The 20,674-nt window shown below is 41.9% G+C and overlaps 3 protein-coding genes across 11 annotated transcripts in view; 1 reads left to right on the forward strand and 2 right to left on the reverse strand.

Annotated features, from left to right (window-relative positions):
- The window catches only part of LOC121926252 (dual specificity protein phosphatase 13-like), a 49,909-nt gene extending 30,973 nt beyond the window's left edge, over positions 1–18,936 (reverse strand). For all 3 annotated transcript variants that reach the window (XM_042459073.1, XM_042459072.1, XM_042459070.1), the window contains exon 1: positions 18,842–18,936. The gene's annotated coding sequence lies outside the window, so the exon portion shown is untranslated. The remainder of the gene's footprint in view (positions 1–18,841) is intronic.
- The window catches only part of SAMD8 (sterile alpha motif domain containing 8), a 324,372-nt gene that overhangs the window by 246,747 nt on the left and 56,951 nt on the right, over positions 1–20,674 (forward strand). The window lies entirely within an intron of this gene.
- LOC121926246 (dual specificity protein phosphatase 13-like) lies at positions 549–19,029 on the reverse strand. 7 transcript variants are annotated; one of them, XM_042459054.1, is made up of 5 exons: positions 9,811–9,933; positions 8,896–8,953; positions 8,432–8,730; positions 2,236–2,453; positions 549–1,614 (listed from the first exon to the last, which is right to left on the reverse strand). In XM_042459054.1, exons 3-5 carry the CDS (start codon positions 8,626–8,628, stop codon positions 1,403–1,405), a joined length of 627 nt encoding a protein of 208 aa, XP_042314988.1. In that variant the 5' UTR covers positions 8,629–8,730; positions 8,896–8,953; positions 9,811–9,933; the 3' UTR covers positions 549–1,402. The 7 variants fall into 7 exon arrangements, with proteins under 7 accessions (XP_042314988.1, XP_042314987.1, XP_042314992.1 ...); XM_042459053.1 differs by lacking the exon at positions 9,811–9,933 and adding an exon at positions 9,247–9,476; XM_042459058.1 differs by lacking the exon at positions 9,811–9,933 and adding an exon at positions 9,247–9,472 and having other exon boundaries at positions 8,470–8,730.

Below are 20,674 nucleotides of genomic sequence, written 5' to 3' on the forward strand. Positions count from 1 at the left end.
CGATACGTAAAGATGGCGCCGGCCGTGTGGAACGGACAGAGTCCGTATTAGACCCAGGGGCGTCTAGAAGAGATGCCCCTTTTTTAAAATGGGACATCCTGTGGACGTCCCAAGTGGCGGTCTATAACCCGCCAAAGTTTGGCTACCAGTCCTGCAAAACAGCAAAATCAGGAATCAGCAAATGTAAATGAGAAACCACCCAGGGTCAGGGACTTCCCCAACAGGTAATGACCACTCATTAAGCAGATGCTAATCCTCTTTGCATATCCTCCCACCCTTAGGCCTTGCCATCAACAACAGAACAATACACAGATTAACATGGGAATCACTCTTCCTTACCCAGGGTCACACAGTATATATATACCCAACCCTCTTCCAGGACAGCATTCTCTGAGGATGCCAGCCACAGATGCTGGCGAAACGTCAGAAATAAACTCTTCTAGAACATGGCCACATAGCCAGAAAAAACCACCAAAAAACTATATTTGTTTTTAATTAATTTTTTTATTCTTCTTAAATTTACTTTTAAAATATAGCATCTTATCAAATTTTTCACTTTAACCACATGGAACTATGTACATATAAATAGGCTGTGTGTATGTTATTGAAATTTAAAGATAAAATTTTAATTTTGCTAGTTGTTATGTTACAACTATTGCCATTACAGTCAGTGACATATGGAAATTATGATGTACAGTCACCCTTCCATTCTTGTGAACTTGAGGTCCATGGTCTTGAATATTCACGGAGGGTCGACCTTGCTTATTTTCAATGGGGCACACCCCCGCAGCATGTGCCCCATGCTTGCTCATGGGCACGCATCCCATTCAAGCCTATGGGGCTTGAATATCAGTGAGTCTGTTTTCGCAGGAGGGTCCTGAGCAGATCCCCCGCAATAGTGGAGGGTCGACTGTATGAGTAAAATTAGTACAAAAAAAATGACTAAGGATTCTATATGATGTGTTATTGGAAGAGGTCAATGGGAAGGGGACACACACTGAACTACCACACAAGGTGAAACCGGCCCTAGTGATGCCTGGATATATCCCTGATCCTTGCCTGTCTTTACAAAGTAACCCTCAATTTTATTCCAATTTATAGATTGAAAATTATGATTTACCATGCATAATTGTTGTAAGGATTACTGAAATATATGTGAAGGACTATTAAAAAGATTTCTTAGTTTTAAAAGCTACAAATTTAATCACCCTAAAAGAAATCCTGAAAATGCGTATATCATCACTTCTTCTACAGTCTAGTCTTCCAAGGCTATACACAGGTCTGTTCCAAAAGACTCCTTTTCAGATTCTCTAATAAACCTTAATTAACAGTAGTGCTAGGGCTTCAATAAAATAAAATTATCCATTAAACTTTTTCATTTGGCACTCTTCCTTTCTACACGTTATTGAAGTTGGCACAACTTTCTCTTGTGCCTCAGCTTCAGCTCCAGGTCCTGCAGTTGCTTCAGGAACCCTCGGTTTGGAAAGATGGCTCGACTCTGCAGAACCCTTTCAACAGCAGCAGCCAGGGACAAATTGTGATGCATCATGAGATAAGCCAGAACCAGGGTTGCTGATCTGCTTTTGCCCAGAATGCAGTGAACCAGAATCTTTCCTGGGTGGAAAAATGAATAAAAAGATATCACACATTAACTGCTTTGAGCTATTTTGTGCTAGGTGATTCCTGAGAATTTGGGGAGGGGGAAGCAAGATGGTGGAACTGGAGACTAATGCAACAAAGCATTTTACAAAGAACCAAACATTCCTAATGAGGGAGTAATGGTGGAACCTAATACTTAGAACAATCTAGATGTTTCCACTCTTTGTTATGTGCTCTTTCCCACTCTGTCATATAGATAGATACTCTTAGGGATGACTTTCGTTCTCTCTTTCTCTCTCTACCATGTAGTTAGCATAGCATCTCAAGTAAATATATAAGCCTTAGGCAAAACTCCTCCCATGAAATCCTATTTTCTTTCCTTTGAAGCTGGTCTTCACTACACTTCATTCAGCACAGTCATGTTCTGTCTCTTTTACAGGACTAGTGGGTTGGTTTATATCTGGAAACTTTTAGGCAGTATGTCTATTACAGGAGGACCTATTTGGGTGAACAGTGGTAAATACTGGTGAGACACAATCGAGGATTGAAATGAAGAGTGTGTAGACAACATGAACCTGTATATGAATAATCCTGTGGATTTAGATGCTGGGTATTTCTGTCAGAAGTGGCACTCACCGTTTGGAACGCTCAGTGCTTTGTGAATGTATTCAGAGGCAGAACGAAAATATATGCTCAGATCAAAATCTGGGAAGTCGTCAGCTGCTATTCCATGATAACAGAATTCTTTGCCATAGAATGCTTGGTTTCCTTTGCTCCCACAGGCATTGTGTGCAGCATTCAATATGTGAGTGATGCCATGTTTTCTCAGTTCTTCTTTGTTGTGTGCTACCGCACTACAGGGAAACAAATGTCAAAATTATGAGGAATGAGTGCAACTGATTCTCATCTGCACCTTCATACAGTGGGCCCTTAGTATCCTCTGGGGTTTGGTTCCAGCCCCCCTCCCTCATGGTTACCAAAATCCATGGATTCTTAAGTCCTGTTATATACAATGGTATAATAAAAAGGTGTCCCATATATAAAATGGCAAAATAAAGGTTTGATGTTTGGATTATTATTTTTTGTGAATATTTTTAAGCTGTGGACTCTTGAATTCCTAGATACAGAATCTGTGGATATGTAGAGCCAACTATACTGTGCAAAATACTGTTCGTGTTAGCACCAATTATTCAGTTGGTGAGAAACTGAAGATTGGTGCTATGGAGACACCGTTCCTTTGGGCATGAGAACATAGGGAATTGATGAGGATTTTTAAATTTTGTTTTATACACAAGTGTATAAAATGGGAGCATGCACATTTCTTTCAACAGGCAGCAAAGTCAATTACCATGTACTGGATTTCTATAGAACACCTGTTGCAACCTCTTCTTTTCTCAAAGTTCTATCTTCATTGGACAAACTCCAGCTTAACTGTCATAACATCAGCTTTTTGTATGCAGGTTAAGGATGTAACTATTTGCTAGTTTTCTTCTTGAAAGAAGCAACAAGTAACTTTAACAATCTTCTTCCTGCTGCGAAAAAGGCTTCAAAAACTGTGCACTTTCCTGTGCAAAATTTGCATGTCATATTTTTGTGCCAAATCTCCCAGCATTTTCTGCATAGGAAATTGCATTTTCTGTAGAGAAAATGTTGTTTTGTGCAGAAAATATTGCTTTCTGGGCAAAATCACCCTGTGCAAAAATTGTGTAGAATAAATTTTGAACTGTGAATGTTTCTCAACTCTTATGAACTCAACTCTTCTACTATTTTTGAATATTCTGTCCATCCATAATTTAGGGCTGCTTTACATAACTTTTTCCTGATATGGAGATTAAAAGTAATTTCAGAAGAGTATGCCAAACATAATGGACATGTTTGTACCTTACAACAAAAGACATCTCTTGTCCAAACCACATGTGGATCTATCTGTTATTGCTCCAACACACATGTATCCTCTTCCTCATGAAATTATGTACTCATACACAAGGGATGGTGAGTAGGAGTCTGAGGTACAGTGAGCCCTTGGTATTTGTTGAGGTTTGGTTCCAGGACCACTCATAGACATCAAAGAGCATGATATCTATGAGCCAGTTGGCCCTTCTATGTTCCACAATGCCTGGACACACATAAAAACCCCTCGTGTTCCAGAAGACAGTTTGTAATCTTTTGCCTTGCACAAGGATGATGATGGTGGTGGTGGTTATGATTTGGGGGGGGGGGAATTGATGTGAGAATGAATACAATAATAGAATAGGGAGAAAGTGGAAGCAAGAAAAAGGGAGAGTGAATGAGAAATGAGCTCAAAACTTCATACAGCTGTTTCCTTTTATCTAAAGCTAGAATTGAGGGATAAATTTAACTGAATTAGATTTTTAAAGCATAACAATAATTAACTCAACATCTCAACTCTTCTGTACAAAGGCCTGGTACAGACTGGTGCAAAGTGCCAGCCTGGGGCCGATTTTAGGGCTCAGGAGAGTGGAGCATCTGCACGCTCCTGACCCCTATCACGCTGTCTGGGCACCATTTTGGGGTGCATGTGTATTCACACAGCGCATGCACCAATGATGTGCCTCATGTGCCACGTCCAAACAGAGCGGTGCACCAGCGACATCACCGTGCCACTCCAGGGTGCTAATGGTGCCTTGGCAGCAATGGAGAAAGGAGACACATTTCATGAGTCCTTTTTCATGGCGTAATGATGCTGAGACATGCAGTTGCTGCAGCAACGATCTGCAGAAGAAAGGGGCGGTGTCTTGCCGCCCCTTTCTGCCCGTCTGTATCCCCCCTAACTTTCCAATCTCTGCCTGCCTCAAACACAGAGTTGTAAAGAGATTTATTGTGCTATCATACTCTATATGTAATCCTTGAATGTTTTTCCACTGTCTCATTTTTTATCTTACTAGGAAAAAAATGATTAGAAAAGAAGACACAAAATAGGGGTGCTATGCCTTCTGAGTAGTAGTAGTAAGAGTTTTCTTCCTGTAAGCATCCTGAATCTGGGGTTCAACTTTTTAAAAGTCAGTGACTGATACTAAATATTTTTGATATTGTCCTGTTGTCCTTTGGATCAAGATTTGCAGGACTTCCTCACAAAAGCTAGTGTGACAGTAGACTTTCAACTGATTATCAGGATAAGCTTTTGGTTAAGCCCCAATATAGCATAAATATCACCATGTGGCTTCATTAGTATAGGGCATTCTTCTTGTCCTGCTGTGACTTGCTGCTTAGCTTTGCTTGGCATTCATGACCAGCTTTCAGAGCCTAAGTAGAGGCTTGTGAATAATCTGTGCACACAGTTGAAGTCATAATTTCATCTGGACATGAAAGGCTGTGAGAGTATTTCTCTCTCTCTCTCCGCTCCCACACATACATAGAGCCACCACTCTTCCTTTTGAAAACTGGCATTATATGTGAATTGTGTTAAAATTTTACTCCAGATCCTTTGTCTTTCTTGAATAAAGACTGCATTAACAACATTACACTGTGAATTTGTTGTTTAATTTCAGCAGCATGGAAACATATATATATATATATATATTTGTAATTATCCAGAACAAATTTCTGAGGAACATATAGAAACTGTAAATCTGTGAACATGCCAGTAGTCCATGATGCAGTCCTGATGCTCATAAAAGTTTTGATGCCTAAGAACACTGAGCAGGATCTGACCCTGTATCTATAGGAAAATCATTCCCCTTTTGATCTGAATGGGTTCTGGGTTATGCCTGCAACATCTGTTTTCATCCTATTTATTGTGTCTGTCACAGAAGAATGTGTCTTAAATTTCAAATGTGGTGTAGTATGTTATCAAATTAGATCTATCTACAGTTAATACAAATGACAAAATCTGGTTTCCTCTCTTGTTTGTGACTGACCTCTTAGAGCCAGTAGTTGAGAGACAGTATAAATCATGACCAAAAGATATAAAAATAGCAACTCTTGGATGTTCTCTCTAAGGCCCCTACAGCTTTTCTTTGCAGTGCAGCTGCTATGTGGGCGAAATGATGTTCCCTGGCTTCTAAGATTTCTGTTTCCTCATTGCTGGGAATGCTGAGTAAACAGTTAGCTCAGAAAAGGTTACTGTGGGGAAAAGGGCACACTAGATTGGTTTTGATTGTGGTGTCTGTATGATGAGGTGAATGGAGGGAGAGGAAAGTGTTATGCCACTGGCCAAACTTCATCAAATGTGGACCTGTGATAAAAGATGTATATGTTAACTAGACTTTGAATTTATGAACCTTGTACCTTCCAACATTTCACAGATGAGAACTGAGACACATGTGGCCAAGGAACATCAGAACGTAATCAAGATGGTAAATGTTATTAATGACGAAGAACACACAAACCAGGAGAGGCTGCAGCAGTTATATCATCCAACTCTCCTACTCCTGTCTACTTTCTTCTACACAGACACTTCTCCTGTTCCTCTCCATAGCCTCTCCCCTTCTTCTTTAACTCCACTGAAGGAAGGAAATGTCCAACTGTTGAAGAAGATGTTACCTCAAAAGGTGGAGGGGGACTTGGGATCCCCACCAATTGTGTCAGCATCTTCTTAAATATTGGGGAATTGCTTAGCTCAAAGAGGTCTGCAAGAGGTTGGGTAACCTAAGGGACCATTTCCCCCTATGTATACCAGTACTAACTGTGGGAGGACTCCACGTTTAATGACAAAAGAAGATTTGTATTTAGAAGTATGCATGAGTTCAACCAAACACATGATAGCAATTCAAAGAGGAACACCATACCAAGCTAACCAAAACAGAGCTATGGAAATTAGATAGTGGAGACTTAGGACTGCAGAAGGGAAAATATTTACCTGTACTAGAGAGGAATTCATAGAAAGTGGGGTGTGACTCAGATGGTGTCTGTGGGTGCTAACAGTGAGTGGAAGAGGTTCTCTGTGCAAACACAAGGCTAGAGCTGGGGCTGATACAGTGTGTCCTTGCCTTACGCGGGGATCCGTTCCGGATCCCGCTGCGTAAGGCAAATTCCGCCTATGCTCGAGCTTGTGCACGGCGGCCGCGGCGGTGCGCGGTGCACAACGGGGGCACGCGCCCATTCAATTGAATGGGACGCGCCGCCCCTTCCACCCTGCGCGTGCCCCGCAGCTTGAGCGCGTATGCTCAAGCCGTGTATGGCACGGGCGCGCTGTATTTATGTCCAATATCTTAGCCTCGAGGGGTACTTAACGTTCCCACTTGAAGTGCAAAGAGTTTGACTACTTTCTCATGGAATTGACAAAAAGAATGATTTTGGTATATGGTCTTAAGTTCAGATTGACAAAACAGCTATTGGATCAAGGACAAGCTCAAGGTAGGTGGATAGGGAAGCTGGTTGGGAACATGGCCAGGGCAGGTAGGAGAAATAGTCTTTAGTAGAATGGGACCTCTTTTGTCTCCACTGCGAGAAGATATGTGGAAAGCGAGGAGGGAGAAAAGAGTGCTCACCAAACCCATTTAACCTTTATGTTGGTATTACTTGGATCCTTCACATCCCTTTGGTCAACATGCCCTTCCCATGGGAAAATTTCCTGGTGTTTGAAAGGTCATTATGACCTCTTAATAACATTCCTGGCTCCAGATATAAAAATATGGAAATATGGAAACCCCATTTACAGCATGGGGGGTGTCAGGTATGCTAACAAAGAAGACTAACAAAGCTAAACAGGGTGTTCCATGAGATGCACAAAGTCCCACTAAATAATAAAAGTGAGCTGAGAATGTGTTCAGTAATCTTTGAACACACCTCTGAAACTCTGTTCTTCATGTTAGTCCTGCGTGCATTAGTCCCTGTAATCATTTGGAGAAGAGAAGAAGGCTGAGCCCACAAGGTCTGCTCCCAGGCTTTTGCAATGACTGAATGGATTGTTCTTCCTTTGGGACTGAATTGTTCTTTCCCCTGGCTTCTAAAGAAAGCAAAATCAACTAACTTTTCTTGGCCAAATTTGCAGATCCCACTCATGACCCTTCACCATGGGCCTTGTTATCTGCAGTTTCCTCTTAGGCACAAACATTTCTTAGAAAAGTCAACAAGGCATGGCATCTGCATGCCTTCTTCTGCTGCATCTGAGGTCAGGCTCAGGCACCTGAAATCCTTTGTACCTCCAATACTCAGGTGTCCTGAAGTACAAACATATTAGGCCAAGGGTTGCAGTTCCAGCTTGAAAAGATTCTGCTTATTCCTCTCCCAGCTTTTATAGTATCAGCTGACTCCTCAAACCATTCAACACCTATAAAATCCACAAAGACAAACTGACTTGTTAGTCTGAGCAATTTATCACTAAGATTAGCTTTACAGATTGCCTTGCCTTTGTTGGGCTAAGTTTGACCTTCTCTTCAGCGACTTTTAAAAGGCTGTAACCCATGTGAGACACGCCAAACATTGAAAATAGAGTTTGTACATAGCAATATGCACCGCTTGGGTGTAGAACATACTGTTGGCCTTTGATACACATTTCTGATATGGTATATAGTATATAAACTGATTAAATCTATAAATGGAATTTAAGTTTTTTGGGATTAAAAGGAAGGTTCCTTGAGAGACAAATTAGTTACTTGGGCACAAAATATGCAATATATAATCATAGGGCAGTACTGTCTATTCTGGGATGAAGAGTGCAGTCTCATCGTTTTCTACCCTACCGGTCTTTTTATTTTTAAAGTTGTTCCCAAAATACCCAACATGCATGAAAACTTTGGAAATACTATTGTTTCTCAAGGTGTACATATCTGTTTATCATTATCAACGTATTTCTTCAGTTTAAGAGCTTACTGGGGCAAAAATGTTTCTCCCACACTTAAGCAATGGCTTCTTCCCAGATAACACTTACATGCCACCTATATAAAGATTGGGCCACACTTCATCTACCTCATTTAATTCCATCCTGCAGCTGTCCATAGCACGTTCCAGTTCTTTAAGGGAGGGTACCGCAGACTCGAGGGTATTCATTTGCAAAAGATGGTGATCGCCTTCAGAAATGGATTGTGGAGCTCTCATGTGATCATCAGTCTGTTGACACTTTGTCATTGCTGTGCTCTGCTGAGCTCTAGTTACTTTTTGACATTTGACAGTGAAAAGCAGGTGTGCATCTTGAAATGCATCACTCCTTCCTCTCACGCGCACACATGACTGATGGATAGGCAAAAGGATTTTACTGACACAGCAGCAATTCATGCAAAAAGAAAAACAAATACAGTGAAAAAGCTGCATTTCCCCCCTTTTAGTGGTTTTGCTGCATCTAAGGAATACATAAGTCTCTTTGCAAAAACGAAAAGTCAAGCTAGTTTAACAGACCTGAACATCTGTTTATGTTTGTCAGAGACTCCATTGCTGATACTGAAAATCTCAGAACCTGAAAAGGATCAGACTTTAGGTCAAATGAGACATACATGCAATGAAATTCATAATCAGGGCATCACTTTATTTTTTAAACAACAAAACTATTAGCTAATAAAAGTGACTTGCAGAGCAAGGAAAATTTGCTGCAGTGAAAGGGAATGTGTTTATCTTTTATCTTTTATTTTATTTTATTGCCAACTGAAAGTCCCCTTTGACAACTGAAATTCCACTCTCCCACTCCCCCCCCATTTAATATTAACTTCACTTAAGAAAATATTCAGATATCATAGTGAAGGGGCTACCTACCGTTGTTTGTATTCTCATGCCTTGGAGCCCCCTTCAGGCACAGAAGGGAAGGAGGATATGTGTAGCGTTGTCTCCAGTGACTGGCAAGCAGTATGCAGTATTTAGTTTAGTTAGGGCTGATATAAATATCAGGAATGTGACATTCTGTCCTTGTCCAGTCAGTAGAATAGTATCTCCTGTATGTTCAGAGCCTGGTTTCAGCTCTAGTGCCTTTGTAGCTTCAGCTGAAACTCCCACACAAGTTCTGGGAATGGATTTTAGGAACATCTCCATCCCAGCTCTGGATTTCATCATAGCCACCCCAGGCAGTGCCATATGTTGGAGACAGATACTATAGCAATTAATTGGGAATACAGAGAACTATGATCTGGATGTGTTTTATAATGCCTCAATCTGAACCCACGACTCCAGAGAAAATACTGAATCCACTGTTTATTTCTACTTTGTTCTGTCTCAGTACCAGCCCCCAACATGGTGTGGCAAGTTCTAGGGTTCATGGTGGCCCCCTGTGGCTAATAAAGATCCTCTTTTATTTCATTCTTTTTTTAAAAAGTAATTGCTTACTAATTAAAGAGGAGAGCTGGATGAGACACTGATATGTTCTTCTTCACTGCCATTCATGTCCTTCTCTCCAATGCCCCGGCTATGAAGTTTATATCAAGGATGAGGCCCAGAAACTCTGAGGATAAGAAGAGGAGTGGCAGCAGCAATGACAGAGAAGTGCTTTCACATTCTCTTCTCTAGGTGGACTGGCAAATGGCCACCTTGGTTTCTGCAATCTTGACTGCCTAGAGTAGTGTAGGGCAGGTGACTTCTTGAAAATCTGCTGCCTGTGCTATTTAAGGAGAATAGGCAGAATATCAGAAGCAACAGTGGTCTGCCAAAAAGAAGCCCCAGTGCCCTCTGCACTGTCTTTGGGAACAAATATATTTCCTAGAACTCAATGGAATAGCAGGAAAAGAGAGAAAGTGTCAGAAGGCTGGTGTTGTATAGGTGATGGCACTCCTCCTATATCATCCACTACTATTTAGTAAGCTGCTTGGGTGGAGGGAGAGATGCCATCAAGGCCCATGGAGAGTGCTTTTCCCAGGGCTATTGCTGAGGAGCTGTGGTCTCACTCCTTACATTTGAAGTTGTGCTTTGTTGTTTAATTGACATTACCCAGACACTTCAAGAATCCATTTTGTTCCAGAAGAAACAACAGAGCCTCAGGCATGGGATGTTTCCAAGAATAAGAACCATGTGCTGGGTGGTTTCAACAAGGCCTGAGTTATTGCATGTATGTTTCCTCTACTTATAAAATTAAAGCAAGTTGTTACTAGGGAATTATGGAATCATATAGTGCCTAAATGTTCAGTCAATGCCCAGTCAGCTGGGCATTGACAGAAAGGTATTTTTCCTGGGCTTTGGTGCCGAATCTGGCCCAGTACTTACCGGTAAATGTGCCCCTCCATTAGACAGACCAACAAGTTTAGAGGCCACCTGGACTCACTCATTTTACCATTTGTTTTGTATACCATAGGTAATTCTCTTCCTCTGAACAGCTCTTGACATGTATACCCAGCTAGCATTGATTTAGTGAAGTAGCAAGCGAGCTTTCTGAGTTTTCTTTCAGTTTCAAAGTTACACTATTTCCCCTTTGCTCTGTCACATCCTGAGTTCAACGTCAGAACCACTAACTCCTCTGTAAACATTCCCTCCTCTGAAGCATATGAGAAGCCTTGAGGTTGAGCACAAGGTTTTATGCACTGAATGACCAATGGAGATTTGCATATGGGGGAAAATCGGGAAGGGGGGAAGGCATACTCCTGGCAAAGTAGCAAGATCTTGCTTTTTTTTTCAGACAATGTCACGTTTATACAGGACATAATGCATGAAGAACCAGCAATGCTCCAGTGACAAATCATTCATGGGGAAGTTGCATGAATGGTTTGCTGCTGGAGCATTGCTTGTTCTTCATGGGTTAAGTCCGGGATTAGTGCAGTGTGTTTGAAAATCTTCAGCACAATTGTGCTACTTTGCCGGGAGTATACCTTTTACTCCCAGTTTTCTTCCTGTCTGATAATCGTTGTGTAACTTGCCTAGCAAAATTCATTTGTCTTTTATACCCAAAGCACCCACTGAATCCAAATCCAAATGAGAATGTATTTCATTCTGATAAGGAGTTCCCATTTCCAGGGAGCCTACCTTTTGTAGTACTTACACATGCTGTCCTGCAACTTTGCACTTACCAAAGGGCTTCCTTGGTTATAGTCCTGAAGGGAGGACTGTCCTCATGAGGGCAACTGGCCACCACCTCTCAGACAATTTTAACTGTCTTTTGTTCTACAACTGCTACTTATTATCCTGATGCTGCTGTCATTAAAAGTCCCTATGCAAGTTAATGGGCGCTGCCATTTGCCACATGTTGCCGGTGCTGCCGTTGCCATGATTCTCATGCATTACTGCTGCTCTCATCCATTGCTACTGCTCTTTTGTCTAAGGATCTGCTGCTCCTCTCACTGCTCCCACCTCCTCACTTGGAGTTTGTAGCAGCAGCAGCCATATACAGCTAAAAGGTGCTTATTTTTTCTAATCATAATCTCTCACAGAACTCCTAGTGATGTCAAGAGTTGGTTGAACTCCCCCTCCAACTCAGTAAATCAGTCCTCTGTAGATTGAACAACAAGGATTTATTTCTGAAGTTGAAGAGATGCTACCAGGAAAAGGTCTTGAACAGAACTGAATATCAATCACACATGCAACAATTAACAGTTATTGACTTCACCCAATGAATATAGTGGGATAAAGTTTGACTTTCCCCGTTCCCAAAACAATTAAGTCATTTTATACCAATGCTTTTCTCACTCTCTTCTCCAAGAGTTGAAACTAGCAGATAACTGTGAATGCTCTGGACAATAAAGTTGCTCCCACACACATACCTGGCATTCTAACAAGTATAAGGCTCTTTGTGAACTCCAGGTTCAGTCTTTATCCTTTCTTATAAAATATAAATTTGCTAGCCAGCTATTAAGCTTATAATCAAATTGTATTATATAATCTATACAGCAACATATGTTTATATTGATTAATCTCAAATATATTCCCCCCTCATTCCCCCTTACAAAGTTCACATCACACCAAACCTCTATATAACATACCTTCAGGCATAAGCAATGGACTATATAACCAAAACATACTACAGTAATATCCAGCACATAGCAAATACATATCAATACATATCATAATCATATATAATCAAACATCTCAATCAGAATTCTACATATACTCAAAAGGCCCAATATAACAATGTAGCCATGTAGCCAAACGTCATAGTCAGAGTTTTACATAATATAGTCAACACAATACGGAAACATAGCCATATATAATGAAAGAGCACAATCTGAAATTTACATGGGAACAAATAAACTGGCTTACCTCTTCTGGCTTGAATTCAGGATCTGGGATGCCTCCAGATGTTACCTAAATCGCCTCCTATCTAGCCAGGATGCTGCTGCCCGGATGCATGTTGCGTCGAAGCTTCACTCAGCTGGCCAATTTTTTAAGTTGGGAACTCTCCGACTTGGAAAAAGTACTGGTTGAGCGAGGCTTTGACCTGGATGCATCTGGGCAGGTGGCATTCCAGCTAGATAGGCAGCGATTTAGGTATGATAACATCCGGGGGCATCCCAGATCCTGAGTTCAAGCCAGAAGAGGTAAACTGGTTTATTTGTTAATGGGATAAGCTCCTAATTCTTCTCCAATTCCATTTAAACATATATTTTAAAAAACTACCATGAGGGCCTCAGTTTGCCTTACCACAGCCACCTCTTCTAAGAAACCCCCCAACCTCGATCTTACCCTGTGGTAAGAGGTCCACAGTGCTCCAGAGTACTGTGTACTCAGAGTATTGAGTACAAATAATGTTGTAAGCCGCCCTAGTTGCCTGAATGCAGAGGGGCGGGGTATAAATATATTTTTAATTATTATTTTATTATTATTTTAAAAAGTACTACCCAGTCTTGTCCCCAATTTGTTGCCCTTTCCCCCCTTATCTTCTCCCTGAGCTTTTTGATGCTCTTGTTTGCCACACTTTTCAGGCTGATCTCCAGATCTCATTGAAGTCTCCATTGAGATTTAAAATCCCAGACTTTGCATGAAATGGGGGCAAGGCAAGTCCCTGGCCATGCAGTCAAGGCCGCTTTCAGTCAGGTAAGCATCCATGAGGTGGTGCTTTCTTTCTCTCTCAACTGAGAGAAAAGGGGAGATTTTGAGCTCCAACAAAATGCAAGATTTTTTCTTGCAGTGTTTATATTAGATTATAGATTATATTAAATTAGTAAAGGTTTTTTTTTTTTTGAACCAGCGTGGAGTAGTGATTTGAGCTTTGGACTAGGACTCCGGAGCCCAGAGTTCGAATCCCCATTCAGTGGGTGACCTTGGACAAATCACACTCTCTCAGCCTCAGAGGATGACAATGGCAAACCACCTGTGAACAAACCTTGCCAAGAAAACCCCATGATAGGTTGATCATAAGTTGGAAACAACTTGAAGGCACTTAACAACAACAACAAGTAAAGCTTTTTAAAGGGTTATTGTGCTGTGGTTTGAAGTTATCGGTTGTCCATCCCACATCTAAAGTAAAAGGGGCAGGGCCTGCAGCATGTGCGTGTGCGCATGCACATGGGGGGCAGTAGGGGTGGGGGTGTGCATGTGTGGGAAATGGCAGCAGGTGTGGAGGGAGGGAGTGTACACATGGGTGGAGGGTGGCAGCGTACATGGGTTTGTGTGCGAGGGATGCAGTAGCAGATTTGGGGGGAAGGCAGCACACACTTGGGTGTTTGCGCACGTGTGGAAGGAGGTATGTATTTGAGTGTCCAGCTGGAATGGCAAGTGTTGGGGGGTGGCAGCATGTGTGTGCGTGTGCTAGGTGGTTTGATGGGGAGTAGTGGCAGTTGTGTGCATTCATGTTGAAATGGCAGGTTGTGAGTGTGTGGGGAGGTGGCAACACCAGAATGTGTGTGCAGGAAGGGGATGAGGGGGTGACGGAGAAGAGGTGTGTGTGTGTGTGTGTGTGTGTGTGTGTGTGCACAGGTGGGTTGTGCGATGTGTTTGCTTGTGTGTAGGTAGTGTGTGGTGAGATGGAGTGCCTCGGGGGCATCTGTGTGTTTTGCTGGGTTGGTGGCAGCATGGTGATACCCCTTCAAGGGTGTCACCTGTTGTGGTCAGCACTCCCATCATTCCCTAGTGACACCACTTGCTGAGGCTTTCAGCCACAGGAAACTGTAAAACCTTAAGAAGAAAAGCTTGTGAACTACCAGTGTAATAGACAGCGTATGTAGCAAGAAGCCTAGGGTTTTTAACTCCCTGCTCTGAAATTATGAAATCATGCTGTATGACTTTAGGCTAGTCACTTTGTCTTAAACCTCCTCCACAAGATTTATCTCTTTCTTACAAGACACACGAAAAACTAAATATATTTTAGAGACACAAATACTGATTTTTTAAAAAATGCATTTAAAAAGCCACACTCTTCCTGGCTTTTGCATAAACTGTATTGATGAACATAATTTTGGCAATTGTGTCTACCAGCATGAACTCATTGTTGTTTTAACAACTAGCAACTGGTTGTTGTTTTAACAACTAGCAGCATGAACAGCAGTGAACTGTAGAAAGTTTCAATGGCTAATTGTCACTTTTCCTGACAATCAAGGATTTTTCTCCCTATGCTCTGTTATTTTTCTTAACTGAATGTCCAGACTTCTCAGTTGTTTCAAAAATCCACGATTAGGGAAAATCCAGCAATGTTTTTTCACTGTCTGAATTGCTTCAACCAAAGAGAAATGATGGTGTATCATGAGATATGCGAGCACCAAAGAAGATGACCTGCTTATCCCAACTGCACAGTGCACTAAGATTTTAGCTACAAATGAAAGAAGAAAAGGAACAGTATGTATAAATGGTGCATATGACATTTCAAACTACAAACGTCTAAAATCCCCTGAGGAGATATTATTTTATTTATTTCATTTGTATGCTACCTTTCTCCCCAGAGGGTCCCAAGGCAGCTCACAGACAAATTACATATTGAACAGTTGTTCTTTCTAAGCTTGTAGGTTGAAGTGTTAATACTGAATAACACTTATCTCCAATCATATCCAAGCTGCAGCCCTAACACTACACAGTACATGTTGAATACCCTTTACCTGAAATGCTTGGGACCTGAAGTGTTTCAGATTTTGTATTTTTTTTTTCTGTTTTGGAATATTTGCACATATTTTGCAATATTTGTACGTTTATGTTTCTGGGGAGCCTGCCAACGGCCTGCTTCAGCCTTGTGAACAAATGAGTAGGAGCACTGCATCCGCTGTCTCAAGGACAGACGTGGGCAGCTGTTGGGCTTCCTGAATGTGGGGGAGCTTCCAAAATGCACACCTGGTGGCTGGGGCTTACCACTGTTTATGCTCCTGCCCTACACCATTTTATATATAAAGACTTCAGCATCCATGACCCATCCCATGAGATCAGGTGTAGAATTTTCCACTTGTGACGTCATGTCGACACTCAAAATGTTTTGGATTTTGGAGTATTTTGGATTTCAGATTTTTGGATTAGGAATGCTCAACCTGTGTATACTAGTCCAATCTTGTTTTGAGCTCAGACCCCAGATCAGTAGAAATATCCTGAAAAAGTTAACAATTATTAAAAATTCACAGTTCATGTGTGAAATTTATGTCACAATTTTAACTTTCCCCCATTATGGAACTCATTTTCAGTATTGGGATAGAGACAATAAGATGCACCCAGCAGCAGCAGTAGTGTGACACCATTGCCACTACTACTCCTATCTCATATAACCTTACCTACAGCAGATGTCACACCATTATAATTGCAGTGTGCAAATAAGGGGAACAGAAGGAATACTTGTGGTTAGGGGAAAGAGAGGTAGGCAAAGCTGGGGACCTGGGGAGAAAATGCTCAGAAGACAGGAAACTCAAGAGAGATTTCATGCCTCTTTGACTCATACACAAGAGACTGAAGGAGCCAGCAAGGAACAAAGGCTACTCCATGATCTGCTTAGCTCCTCTCCATCATAGGCCACAAAGAGCCCACAGATAAATGTACTGCCAGTCCTCTTACATCCATTCTGCAGCATGATGGGTCATCCCAGGTTAAAGCCAATATATCATACCACAACATTATTCATGAGCCGAAGTGATTTCCTACCTCCTGGTGTAGTCAAGGCTTTGTGTATAAATTCTGCAGCAGGATAAAAGTATGGACTTATGTCAAAGTCAGGTAAGTCAAAAGCAGGTACACCATGGTATTCAATACTAGTGCCATAAAAGTCATGGGATCCTTTGCAAAATATTTTTCCATGGGCAGCATTCAAGACATGGCTAATGCCCATTTTCCATAAACCAAACCGGTTGTGGGCTATAACACTGAAGGAAAGGCAAACAGCAAACATGGAACAGAAGGAAAGGCAAATGTCATGCAATGTATGAATATTCATATTAAAGGACATAACAATACAGTGGTACCCCGGGATACGAAATGACCGCGTTATGAAATTTCCGGGATACGAAAAAATTAAATAGGAAAAAACTGTTCCGGGTTACGTTTTTTTTCCGGCTTATGAAAAATTTTTTGGTGCTTTTCGGCGCTTTTTCGCACGAAATCGCGGCTTCCAGCGCTAGCGGCTATGGCTTTTTCGGGTTGCGAAATCTTTCGGGTTACGAACGGCGCCGCGGAACGAATTAAATTCGTAACCCGGGGTACCACTGTATTTTTAAAAACTTAACATGCTCTGTTAAGTTTGGAAATCCTTCATTGACAGTGAAATCTAGCATGATAGTTTCTAGCTAGGTTGTGAGCCCACATAGGCACTAATCAATGAGTAAAGGTGGTATAGCCCAAGATCCAGATCTCTGGACCCATTTCTGGGTATAAGTATGTGCTCCTAGGCCCTAGCAAATTGGTCTAGTCTGAAACTGGCAGAACCTCTGTTCGATTTTGACTTGTTACCTCAGTAGCTGGCCATCCCACATTCTATATCACAGCTACTGAGCCATCTTCAATCAGGTAAAACCACAATCAGAGCTACCCTTCTGGATTGGTAGTACTCAGGGATGTAGCCAGGACTTTGGGAAGGGGGGGGGGGTTTCCAGACTAAGTGCCACCATTATAATGGGGCTTGAGTGTGGTGGCGCAGCAGCATGCACCATTCATTTTATCTAAATGAAGGGGGGGGGGGGTCCGGACCCCAAGGACCCCCCCCCATGGCTACGTCCCTGGAGTACTGCCTTTTAGCAACCCTGCAACTCACTATTACCTGATACCTTTGCTTTGTCAATTCTTGTGTGCATGTGTTTGTGAAAGAGAGAGAGAGAGAGAGAGAGAGAGAGAGAGAGAGAGTGTGTGTGTGTGAAGTCCCCTTTAAACTAAATTAATTCAGAAAGTGCCTTTGGAGTTCGCAGGGTTTGGAACTGTTATACACAGGTCACAATCCTGGCTTTATGTTACCAAAGCCTCTTCCTATTGAGCTAAATTAATTTCCCCATTGAATACAATTTATGGGTGCCCTGTCGGGACTCCCTGCAATTTAGGTAACAGTGGATTGACTGTGGAGTGTAGCATGACTATCAGAAGTACTTTATTTTCGATCAATGTCAGGGTTTACAGGATATGGGACAGCTTTAAAGAAAAAGAGGCATTACTCCAACAATAGTCAGAGTCTAACTAAACTCTTAAATAATACAGTAGGCCTGCTGCGCATGTTCTCATGATGAAGCAAGCCTGCTGAGCATGCCCAAGACCACAGATATAATGAAATTTAAAAGGGCAAAATATTAGCATGAAACCATATATGGATGCAGTAGGAGTTCCCCATGAAAGTGAAAGAATTTTCCCCCCATGAATTTAGATTCCTAAATCAAAAGGGCTTCGGGGGCAGTATCCTCTTGCACAGGAGTTCTGCGAATAGTTCTACTTGAATGGTCTTGAAGTCAAACATACCTGCCACGTACATGGTAATTAGGGCCACAAATCTTGGGTTCCATACCACCATATAGATGTGTTTACTGAAACATAAGCTAGGCGTTTATACTGAAGACACAAAATGGTCAACATTGGGCCAAATACACTGTAGAAATAATCATGTTTGAGACCACTTTAACTGCCCTGGCTCAATGCTAGGGAATTCTGGAAATTGTAGTTTTCTGAGACATTTAGCCTTCTCTGTCCGAGAGCTCCGCTGCCAAGATCTGCAGCCCAGAACAGCATGTAAATTGAACAATTATTTGCCAGTGGTTTAGCGGGATTTTGGGATTGGAAGTTCATAATTAACAACTTGGCCTGATTTAGCATTGTAAAATATATGCATGTTTCCCCAAACTAAACTGCAGCCATAAAAATATTACGGTGCACTACTACCAATATTTATGCATAAGAAATCAGTTGTGCAGCAGCATATTCGTCATGCATAACTAGTTCAGCATCCAATCACATCACAGAATTAAGCACTCCTAGAAAACAGTATTTACTTCACTGCAGCCATTACGGTAAGGGAGTGGCTGTTAAGATAAGTTGAACTGTTCCACCAGGATTTACTTACAGGTCTCCTATGAAAAGATTAGGCCATACTTCATCCGCATGGTTACAGGAGGGCCTCCCAGTATTCAGGAGCTCTTCTAAGACTTTGACAGTCGGGGTCTCAGGTGTAGATGTTTCAGAGCCTTCGAGGTCTTTGGAGAGTGCTACACTCTCTTCAGCCATCATAATAAAAACAGCAGCCCTGCCCTCTGAAACCTGAGCAAGTGAGCCAGGTTTCTTTCCAGCTGTCGTTCTGAATCCAGCAGTGATGACAGGTGCTGGACACTAGTATGCCAAGTTATTCAGTTAAATTCAAGATTGCATTCAGCAATATTCAGCAATATCCCACACTAGAAGATCAAGGCTAATAGACAGAAAACCAATACGAAAGAAAAATATTTTGGGGCTAGAACCATCATTTGTCTTGCAGTTAAACTCACTTGTTTATGTCAGAACTATTATGGACTGTCCTTTCTCTGTTTGTTTCCTCCCTGGATGTGGCTTTAAACATGAAGACAAAGGCCCAATACAGATGGGTGGGAAGCGGCATGGTGGCACCGATTCTAGAGTTTGGGAGTGAGCAGCAACCACACACTCCAGAACCCTAGTACGTACAGGCACCACCATCAAGGCAGTCTCCGGTCCACACGGGGCCACCATGATGGTGCTGTGCAGTGTCCGGATGTCGCTGACAGGAAGTGGCATCATGGCGGCCCCCCTTCCTGTTTGCGATGCTGGAAAAAAAAAGCTGCTCTAGGCAGCTTCTTTTTGGCGGTGCGCCTGTGCTGCAGCGTGCGGACGCTGTAGCACAAACGCGGAGCAAAATTGAGTGGCACGGACCCACCTGTCTGTACTGCCCCAAAGAATCCTAGAGTAGGAAAATCTCTTTAAGTTATAATTGTGTATTTATGTGTGCCATCAAGTCACCTGTCAAATTCCATAGGGGTTTTTAAGACAAGGAATTGCAATTAGTTCACTATTAAAGGCACTGGAAGGTGTTATGTAAGTAATTCTTGGTATATATTTTGCATTTTGGAAAAGATTTCTGTGACCTTTGCAGATGGCAATAGTGTAGTGGTCAGTATAAAGCCTTCTCTTGCTGTGTAGCAGTTCTGTTTCATGTTAGCTGTTTGGGAACAGAATCTGGAAGGAGGGAGAAGAAGACCATTATATTTCATAATATTTATGGAAAGGGCCTGGATCAGGTAATTTCATTTTAACTAGTCATCAGATTTAATAATGCAGGTTGTATCCAATGGAGAAAAAGACATCCATTGATTGTTGGGGTGATGAAAACTTCATTAGGAGTTGGCTGGGGATGGGGTCATGAGGTAAGGGGTAAAGAAAGTTGAGGATTAAATACTAAGTAATTCTTTGATTGTACAATAACTGTACTTTGCTGATGATGATCAGATGGCTGTGTTATTGCAGCAGGTTGCCAGTAAAAGGCTACAGCTGGAAAAGCTTTGGTATCAAAGAAAATTTTTACTTAGTACTTGATTATTAGGGAATTTATCTGGATGGGTATTTTGGGAATTTGGTTTGAGGTAGGAAGCTGCTTAGTGGATCATGTCAGCATCCATATCTCTTGAACCCTTAGCAACAGTCATTTACTACTTAGGAACTCCCAAAGTAGGAACTTATCGCACACACTTTTGCCCCCGATCTGGGCACAGGCAGGGGATGTGCATGGCTGAATGGAAACACATTTTATAACACACCACCCTGTCCTCAAGACGGCCGCATGCCATTGTCCAGTGCCAAGTCATCAGCTGTGTGATTTTGCTCCGCTGGAAAGCTCCCGCCTTTCAACATTCAAGGGCCTGAGCCCTGATCAGGGATGGCTTGGCGTTGG

The sequence above is a fragment of the Sceloporus undulatus genome, chromosome 3 (genome assembly GCF_019175285.1).
Source record: "Sceloporus undulatus isolate JIND9_A2432 ecotype Alabama chromosome 3, SceUnd_v1.1, whole genome shotgun sequence".
Lineage (NCBI taxonomy): Eukaryota > Metazoa > Chordata > Lepidosauria > Squamata > Phrynosomatidae > Sceloporus > Sceloporus undulatus.